This window comes from Bufo bufo, chromosome 11 (genome assembly GCF_905171765.1).
Source record: "Bufo bufo chromosome 11, aBufBuf1.1, whole genome shotgun sequence".
Lineage (NCBI taxonomy): Eukaryota > Metazoa > Chordata > Amphibia > Anura > Bufonidae > Bufo > Bufo bufo.
Window position 1 is genome coordinate 1,683,909 of NC_053399.1, and position 9,756 is coordinate 1,693,664.

The 9,756-nt window shown below is 61.7% G+C and overlaps 1 protein-coding gene across 1 annotated transcript in view; it reads left to right on the forward strand.

Moving 5' to 3' along the window:
• The first annotated feature begins 304 nt into the window (after nt 1-304).
• DLST (dihydrolipoamide S-succinyltransferase) overlaps nt 305-9,756 on the forward strand; it is a 17,864-nt gene continuing 8,412 nt past the window's right edge. Inside the window, exons 1-13 of the mRNA XM_040412357.1 lie at nt 305-459; nt 4,137-4,164; nt 4,240-4,288; nt 4,821-4,876; nt 4,954-5,028; nt 5,143-5,198; nt 5,275-5,386; nt 5,461-5,601; nt 5,675-5,745; nt 5,815-5,912; nt 5,982-6,112; nt 6,192-6,265; nt 6,338-6,421. Of these exons, the coding sequence (XP_040268291.1) occupies nt 403-459; nt 4,137-4,164; nt 4,240-4,288; nt 4,821-4,876; nt 4,954-5,028; nt 5,143-5,198; nt 5,275-5,386; nt 5,461-5,601; nt 5,675-5,745; nt 5,815-5,912; nt 5,982-6,112; nt 6,192-6,265; nt 6,338-6,421 (1,032 nt within the window). The 5' untranslated portion in view covers nt 305-402. The remainder of the gene's footprint in view (nt 460-4,136; nt 4,165-4,239; nt 4,289-4,820; nt 4,877-4,953; nt 5,029-5,142; nt 5,199-5,274; nt 5,387-5,460; nt 5,602-5,674; nt 5,746-5,814; nt 5,913-5,981; nt 6,113-6,191; nt 6,266-6,337; nt 6,422-9,756) is intronic.

Sequence of the window (9,756 nt, forward strand, 5' to 3'; positions counted from 1 at the left end):
ATTATTACTCCTCCACATCATGGTGGTCAGCGCTGTGTGGCGGATTATCTTCCCTGATTTCCAGCCTCATCTCCTTCAATCACCCACAGGACTGTTCCTGTCTGTCCTCTGCTCTTCCCCCTGTCCTGTGGCAGTGGTACTTACCAAGTCCACCCCTTGTACTATTGGTATGTTCCGGACGCTGACGCACGCCAGAGGCCAATGTGCTCCTCACTTCCTGTCTCCATCTCCACGCGTCCTCCATAGAGATCGATGTGTTCCGGACTCCGGAAGCTGACGGTTCTTCTCCGTTTGGAGGTCCGGGAGGTGTCAGGTTGTGGCCGGAAGTCGCGCTCTCTCTTTCCCTCTCGGGGTCATTGGGCCGGTCCTGTTTCCGGCGTGTCCTTGAGCTGTGTCCCGAAGATGTTGTCTCGCTGCCTGGCCCGGGCCCTGCGCTCTCCAGTGACCGCCCTCCGGCGGGTGAGTTACGGTTCGGGAGCATCCGGGCTCCGCCTGTCCTTGTCCCTCAGTGCACCCCACAACTGCCGCATAGCCCCTCAGTGCACCCCACAACTGCCGCATAGCCCCTCAGTGCACCCCACAACTGCCGCATAGCCCCCATTGCACCCCACAACTGCCGCATAGCCCCCCAGTGCACCCCACAACTGCCGCATAGCCCCCCAGTGCACCCCACAACTGCCGCATAGCCCCCCAGTGCACCCCACAACTGCCGCATAGTCTCCCAGCGCACCCCACAACTGCCGCATAGCCCCCCAGCGCACCCCACAACTGCCGCATAGCCCCCCAGTGCACCCCACAACTGCCGCATAGCCCCCCAGTGCACCCCACAACTGCCGCATAGCCCCCCAGTGCACCCCACAACTGCCGCATAGCCCCCCAGTGCACCCCACAACTGCCGCATAGCCCCCCAGTGCACCCCACAACTGCCGCATAGTCTCCCAGCGCACCCCACAACTGCCGCATAGCCCCCCAGTGCACCCCACAACTGCCGCATAGCCCCCAGTGCACCCCACAACTGCCACATAGCCCCCCAGTGCACCCCACAACTGCCGCATAGCCCCCCAGTGCACCCCACAACTGCCGCAGTCTCCCAGCGCACCCCACAACTGCAGCATAGTCTCCCAGTGCACCCCACAACTGCCGCATAGCCCCCCAGTGCACCCCACAACTGCCGCATAGCCCCCCAGTGCACCCCACAACTGCCGCATAGCCCCCCAGTGCACCCCACAACTGCCGCATAGCCCCCCAGTGCACCCCACAACTGCCGCATAGCCCCCCAGTGCACCCTACAACTGCCGCATAGCCCCCCAGTGCACCCCACAACTGCCGCATAGCCCCCCAGTGCACCCCAGTGCACCCCACAACTGCCGCATAGCCCCCCAGTGCACCCCACAACTGCCGCATAGCCCCCCAGTGCACCCCACAACTGCCGCATAGCCCCCCAGTGCACCCCACAACTGCCGCATAGCTCCCCAGTGCACCCCACAACTGCCGCATAGCCCCCATTGCACCCCACAACTGCCGCATAGCCCCCAGTGCACCCCACAACTGCCGCATAGCCCCCCAGTGCACCCCACAACTGCCGCATAGTCTCCCAGCGCACCCCACAACTGCCGCATAGTCTCCCAGCGCACCCCACAACTGCCGCATAGCCCCCCAGCGCACCCCACAACTGCCGCATAGTCTCCCAGCGCACCCCACAACTGCCGCATAGCCCCCCAGCGCACCCCACAACTGCCGCATAGTCTCCCAGCGCACCCCACAACTGCCGCATAGTCTCCCAGCGCACCCCACAACTGCCGCATAGTCTCCCAGCGCACCCCACAACTGCCGCATAGTCTCCCAGCGCACCCCACAACTGCCGCATAGCCCCCCAGCGCACCCCACAACTGCCGCATAGCCCCCCAGCGCACCCCACAACTGCCGCATAGCCCCCCAGCGCACCCCACAACTGCCGCATAGCCCCCCAGCGCACCCCACAACTGCCGCATAGCCCCCCAGCGCACCCCACAACTGCCGCATAGCCCCCCAGCGCACCCCACAACTGCCGCATAGCCCCCCAGCGCACCCCACAACTGCCGCATAGCCCCCCAGCGCACCCCACAACTGCCGCATAGCCCCCATTGCACCCCACAACTGCCGCATAGTCTCCCAGCGCACCCCACAACTGCCGCATAGCCCCCCAGCGCACCCCACAACTGCTGCATAGCCCCCCAGTGCACCCCACAACTGCCGCATAGTCTCCCAGCGCACCCCACAACTGCCGCATAGTCTCCCAGCGCACCCCACAACTGCCGCATAGTCTCCCAGCGCACCCCACAACTGCCGCATAGTCTCCCAGCGCACCCCACAACTGCCGCATAGTCTCCCAGCGCACCCCACAACTGCCGCATAGCCCCCCAGTGCACCCCACAACTGCCGCATAGCCCCCCAGTGCACCCCACAACTGCCGCATAGCCCCCCAGTGCACCCCACAACTGCCGCATAGCCCCCCAGTGCACCCCACAACTGCCGCATAGCCCCCCAGTGCACCCCACAACTGCCGCATAGCCCCCCAGTGCACCCCACAACTGCCGCATAGCCCCCCAGTGCACCCCACAACTGCCGCATAGCCCCCCAGTGCACCCCACAACTGCCGCATAGCTCCCCAGTGCACCCCACAACTGCCGCATAGCCCCCATTGCACCCCACAACTGCCGCATAGCCCCCCAGTGCACCCCACAACTGCCGCATAGCCCCCCAGTGCACCCCACAACTGCCGCATAGCCCCCCAGTGCACCCCACAACTGCCGCATAGCCCCCCAGTGCACCCCACAACTGCCGCATAGCCCCCCAGTGCACCCCACAACTGCCGCATAGCCCCCCAGTGCACCCCACAACTGCCGCATAGCCCCCCAGTGCACCCCACAACTGCCGCATAGCCCCCCAGTGCACCCCACAACTGCCGCATAGCCCCCCAGTGCACCCCACAACTGCCGCATAGCCCCCCAGTGCACCCCACAACTGCCGCATAGCCCCCCAGTGCACCCCACAACTGCCGCATAGCCCCCCAGTGCACCCCACAACTGCCGCATAGCCCCCCAGTGCACCCCACAACTGCCGCATAGCCCCCCAGTGCGCCCCACAACTGCCGCATAGCCTCCCAGTGCGCCCCACAACTGCCGCATAGTCTCCCAGTGCGCCCCACAACTGCCGCATAGTCCCCCAGTGCGCCCCACAACTGCAGCATAGCCCCCCAGTGCACCCCACAACTGCCGCATAGCCCCCCAGTGCACCCCACAACTGCAGCATAGCCCCCCAGTGCACCCCACAACTGCAGCATAGTCTCCCAGCGCACCCCACAACTGCCGCACAGTCTCCCAGCGCACCCCACAACTGCCGCACAGTCTCCCAGCGCACCCCACAACTGCCGCACAGTCTCCCAGCGCACCCCACAACTGCCGCACAGTCTCCCAGCGCACCCCACAACTGCCGCACAGTCTCCCAGTGCACCCCACAACTGCCGCATAGCCCCCCAGTGCACCCCACAACTGCCGCATAGCCCCCCAGTGCACCCCACAACTGCCGCACAGTCTCCCAGCGCACCCCACAACTGCCGCATAGTCTCCCAGTGCACCCCACAACTGCCGCACAGTCTCCCAGCGCACCCCACAACTGCCGCATAGTCTCCCAGTGCACCCCACAACTGCCGCATAGTCTCCCAGGGCACCCCACAACTGCAGCATAGTCTCCCAGTGCATCCCACAACTGCCGCATAGCCCCCCAGTGCACCCCACAACTGCAGCATAGCCCCCCAGTGCACCCCACAACTGCAGCATAGTCTCCCAGCGCACCCCACAACTGCCGCATAGTCTCCCAGCACACCCCACAACTGCCGCACAGTCTCCCAGCGCACCCCACAACTGCCGCATAGCCCCCCAGTGCACCCCACAACTGCCGCATAGCCCCCCATTGCACCCCACAACTGCCGCACAGTCTCCCAGTGCACCCCACAACTGCAGCAGTCTCCCAGTGCACCCCACAATTGCCGCATAGCCCCCCAGCGCACCCAACTGGGGTGGTGCGGTATACATAAGGGGATACAGCGGGGGAGGTGGGGTATGCTGCCATGCCTACTGATGTCTGCTTTTTTGCAGGGCCCCGGGGCCGCTTGTCCCATCACACGTGAGTAGCGCTCTTGTGCTTCTGCCGCTCTCCTCGCTCTCCCTCCTTCAGCCTCTCAACGTCTTTTTCTTTCAGAGGTGGCAGCAAGCCGCGTCACATCCGTCAACGAGCGCAAGACCCTCTCGTATGTACCGGGACACGTGATGAGGGGGGCCAGAGTGGGACGGGTGATGAGGAGAAGGGCCGGGACGCGCGACGGGGAAGGGGGGGGCCGGGACGCGCGACGGGGAAGGGGGGGGCCGGGACGCGCGACGGGGAAGGGGGGGGGGGCGGGACGCGCGAAGGGGAAGGGGGGGGCCGGGACGCGGGAAGGGGGGGGGGCGGGACGCGGGAAGGGGGGGGGGCGGGACGGCGACGGGACGCGCGAAGGGGAAGGGGGGGGCCGGGACGCGGGAAGGGGGGGGGGGGCCGAGACGCGCGACGGGGGAGGGGGGGGGGGCGCGGGACGGGCCGGGGGCCGAGACGCGCGACGGGGGGGGGGGGGGCCGAGACGCGCGACGGGGAAGGGGGGGGGGGGGGCCCGAGACGCGGGAAGGGGGTGGGGGGGGGTTGCCGCGACGGGGGGGGGCCGGGACGCGCGACGGGTAGGGGGAGAACAAAGCAGGACCCAAGAACAGGGAGGCATGCTGGTCTGTGACTCTCCCCTTTTTCTGCAGAGTCCCCCATTTACGCCTCCACGCAGCCAGGTTTTACCGGACGTCGGCGGTCTGCAGTGAGTATGGGCGGCTGCGGCGGCTCACCCCCCGGCTCTCCTCCACTCCTTGTAATCTCCTCCCCTCTTTCTGGCAGGGCAGGATGTGCTGACCGTGAACACCCCAGCATTTGCAGAGTCTGTAACAGAAGGGGATGTCAGGTGGGAGAAGGGTGAGTGACGTCTCCTGGTTGGGGGGGGGGGCAGTTGTGACACGTTTCCGGGGATAAGTGGTCGTGGCCGCTGCGTCAGCTGTAAATTCTAAGCCCCTCCCTTTTCTGTGGCAGCTGTCGGGGACTCGGTGGCTGAAGATGAAGTTGTTTGCGAGATTGAAACTGACAAGGTAATCACCCTGCAGCCCCCCCCCCCCCCCCCCGCTTGGCCACATGCTGACGCTCTCCACCTCCTTCTACTCGTAGACATCGGTGCAGGTCCCTGCACCCTCCGCAGGAGTGATCGAGGCCCAGCTGGTCCCAGATGGAGGCAAGGTGGAGGGGGGCACCCCACTGTTTGTCCTCAGGAAGTCTGGAGGTAGGAGCGTGCTGTCCTGTGTGGCCCTGCCTGGGGGTCGCCCCGCAGCCTCATGGATTGTCTCTGTCCCACAGCTGCTCCCAAGACTAAACCTGCTGAGACGTCAGCACCCCAAGCAGCTGCCCAACCCCCACCAGCTGCCCCTGCAGGACCCATCCCCACTGTGATCCCTCCGGTGCCCCCTGTGTCTGCTCAGCCCTTGGAGACCAAGCCTGGTGAGTGTCTGGGGGGTCTGCATCTGGGGTTGGTGGGTGCCATGCTATGCTAAGCTTCATTCTCTCCCCTTAGTGTCTGCAGTGAAGCCGACGTCCGCCCCCCCCGTGGCCGCGGCCGCCCCTTCGGCTCGCTCGGAGCACAGGGTAAGTGGCTGCTCCTCTTGCTAGTCTGTGAGGTGAGGACTCGTTCTCAGTCCGACGTTTCCACCCCAGGTGAAGATGAATCGCATGCGCCAGAGGATTGCTCAGCGGCTGAAGGAGGCTCAGAACACCTGTGCAATGCTGACCACCTTCAATGAGGTGGACATGAGGCGAGTGTCACGGCGGGGTGGGGCTGGGGCTTGTGGGACCCTCGGCTGACCCTCATGTTTGTCTTCTAGTAATGTCCAGCAGATGAGATCTTTGCACAAGGACGCTTTCCTGAAGAGACACAACCTGAAGCTCGGCTTCATGTCTGCCTTCGTTAAAGCTGCCGCCTTTGCTCTGCAGGACCAACCTGCGGTGAACGCTGGTAAGTTCCCTGTGCCCCGGCTCGCCACCTGCCCCGGCTCGCCCCCTGCCCCAACCTCACCGACCCCCTTCTCTTGTAGTTATTGATGATTCAGCCAAGGAGATTGTGTACAGGGACTACATCGATATTAGCGTCGCCGTGTCCACCCCGAGGGTAAGTACCTGGGGGCGCTGAGCAGGAGGGGCGCTCTATCGGGACTGCCCGCTGATCTTGCTGTCTCCCCAGGGTCTTGTGGTGCCAGTGTTGAGGAACGTGGAGGCCATGAACTTTGCTGATATCGAAAGGACGATTGCTGAGCTCGGAGAAAAGGTGACCCTCACCCCCTAATGCTGCCCTGTTACACCTTACAGAGCTCATGTCAGCAGGATCAACCCCATTGCCATATTCTCCACATTATTACATGCCCGGGGCCATAACACCCAGCCCAGGTTTAGACAACAGAAAAAGAATTTCTAATGAAAGCTTCCCTGGTGGTTTAATGAAGTGGAGGGGGCCAATGACACAGCACTGCTACATCCACCTGATCAGCACAGTGACAAACACAGCTATGCGTGTGTGTGTGTGTATATATATATACACAGTATATTAAAAAGGACTACAAGTAGCAGCAAGTACTGTACGGACCACTCTGCTCTCCTCTCCCAGGCACTGTTCGGAAGGGAGCAGTATAGCCCCGCTCCGTGCCGCTACTTGCAGTCCTTGTTGGCTTTGTGCCATGCGCCTGAACCCCCCTTTTTATACATAGTTTGGAGGTGTTGGTCTCGACACGCACACCCAGCACGTCTACATGTACATCTCACACATTATTAGGGCTCATGCGCATTGGATGTCTTGTGGTCCATCCTGCATTTAGCACAGGGTGCACATCCCCCGTCCTTACCCTGCGCTGGAGCAGCATCGGGTCTGGTTCCCGGCTGTCTGACAGTGGAGGAGCCAAGGAGAAGACATTCCTCAGTGCTTCTGCCTTCTCCTCACATAGGTACATAGCGCTCAGTCAGCGCTGTGCAGAGCGGAGCCGCAACCACGACATAGCTAGCGGCCTCGGGGCAGAGGAGCGCAGAGCCACAACCACGACATAGCCGGCCGCCTCAGGGGCAGAGGAGCGGAGCCGCAACCACGACATAGCTAGCGGCCTCGGGGCAGAGGAGCGCAGAGCCACAACCACGACATAGCCGGCCGCCTCAGGGGCAGAGGAGCGGAGCCGCAACCACGACATAGCTAGCGGCCTCGGGGCAGAGGAGCGCAGAGCCACAACCACGACATAGCCGGCCGCCTCAGGGGCAGAGGAGCGGAGCTGCAACCACGACATAGCTAGCGGCCTCGGGGCAGAGGAGCGCAGAGCCACAACCACGACATAGCCGGCCGCCTCAGGGGCAGAGGAGCGCAGAGCGGAGCCGCAACCACGACATAGCCGACCGGCTCAGGGGCAGAGGAGCACAGAGCCACAACCACGACATAGCCGGCCGCCTCAGGGGCAGAGGAGCGCAGAGCCACAACCACGACATAGCCGGCCGCCTCAGGGGCAGAGGAGCGCAGAGCGGAGCCACAACATAGCCGGCCGCTAATTCCTTCACTGCAGAGGACGGGGCTCACTGGTTATTACCTCTTCCTGCTCCCAGTTATAGGGGCCCTGCAATAACCAGTAAGCACTTTCCTTCACTGCAGAGGACGGGGCTCACTGGTTATTACCTCCTCCCAGTTATAGGGGCCCTGCAATAACCAGTAAGCACTTTCCTTCCCTGCAGAGGACGGGGCTCACTGGTTATTACCTCCTCCTGCTCCCAGTTATAGGGGCCCTGCAATAACCAGTAAGCACTTTCCTTCCCTGCAGAGGACGGAGCTCACTGGTTATTACCTCCTCCCAGTTATAGGGGCCCTGCAATAACCAGTAAGTACTTTCCTTACCTGCAGAGGACGGGGCTCACTGGTTATTACCTCCTCCCAGTTATAGGGGCCCTGCAATAACCAGTAAGTACTTTCCTTCACTGCAGAGGACGGGGCTCACTGGTTATTACCTCCTCCTGCTCCCAGTTATAGGGGCCCTGCAATAGCCAGTAAGCACTTTCCTTCACTGCAGAGGACGGAGCTCACTGGTTATTACCTCTTCCCAGTTATAGGGGCCCCGCAATAACCAGTAAGCACTTTCCTTCACTGCAGAGGACGGGGTTCACTGGTTATTACCTCTTCCTACACCCAGTTATAGGGGCCCTGCAATAACCAGTAAGTACTTTCCTTCACTGCAGAGGACGGAGCTCACTGGTTATTACCTCCTCCCAGTTATAGGGGCCCTGCAATAACCAGTAAGCACTTTCCTTCCCTGCAGAGGACGGGGCTCACTGGTTATTACCTCTTCCTACACCCAGTTATAGGGGCCCTGCAATAACCAGTAAGCACTTTCCTTCACTGCAGAGGACGGAGCTCACTGGTTATTACCTCCTCCCAGTTATAGGGGCCCTGCAATAACCAGTAAGCACTTTCCTTCACTGCAGAGGACGGGGTTCACTGGTTATTACCTCTTCCTACACCCAGTTATAGGGGCCCTGCAATAACCAGTAAGCACTTTCCTTCACTGCAGAGGACGGAGCTCACTGGTTATTACCTCCTCCCAGTTATAGGGGCCCTGCAATAACCAGTAAGCACTTTCCTTCCCTGCAAAGGACGGGGCTCACTGGTTATTACCTCCTCCTGCTCCCAGTTATAGGGGCCCTGCAATAACCAGTAAGCACTTTCCTTCCCTGCAGAGGATGGGGCTCACTGGTTATTACCTCCTCCCAGTTATAGGGGCCCTGCAATAACCAGTAAGTACTTTCCTTCCCTGCAGAGGACGGGGCTCACTGGTTATTACCTCCCCCCAGTTATAGGGGCCCTGCAATAACCAGTAAGCACTTTCCTTCCCTGCAGAGGACGGGGCTCACTGGTTATTACCTCTTCCTACACCCAGTTATAGGGGCCCTGCAATAACCAGTAAGTACTTTCCTTCCCTGCAGAGGACGGGGCTCACTGGTTATTACCTCCTCCCAGTTATAGGGGCCCTGCAATAACCAGTAAGCACTTTCCTTCCCTGCAGAGGACGGGGCTCACTGGTTATTACCTCCTCCTGCTCCCAGTTATAGGGGCCCTGCAATAACCAGTAAGTACTTTCCTTCCCTGCAAAGGACGGGGCTCACTGGTTATTACCTCCTCCTGCTCCCAGTTATAGGGGCCCTGCAATAACCAGTAAGTACTTTCCTTCCCTGCAAAGGACGGGGCTCACTGGTTATTACCTCCTCCTGCTCCCAGTTATAGGGGCCCTGCAATAACCAGTAAGCACTTTCCTTCCCTGCAGAGGATGGGGCTCACTGGTTATTACCTCCTCCCAGTTATAGGGGCCCTGCAATAACCAGTAAGTACTTTCCTTCCCTGCAGAGGACGGGGCTCACTGGTTATTACCTCCCCCCAGTTATAGGGGCCCTGCAATAACCAGTAAGCACTTTCCTTCCCTGCAGAGGACGGGGCTCACTGGTTATTACCTCTTCCTACACCCAGTTATAGGGGCCCTGCAATAACCAGTAAGTACTTTCCTTCCCTGCAGAGGACGGGGCTCACTGGTTATTACCTCCTCCCAGTTATAGGGGCCCTGCAATAACCAGTAAGCACTTTCCTTC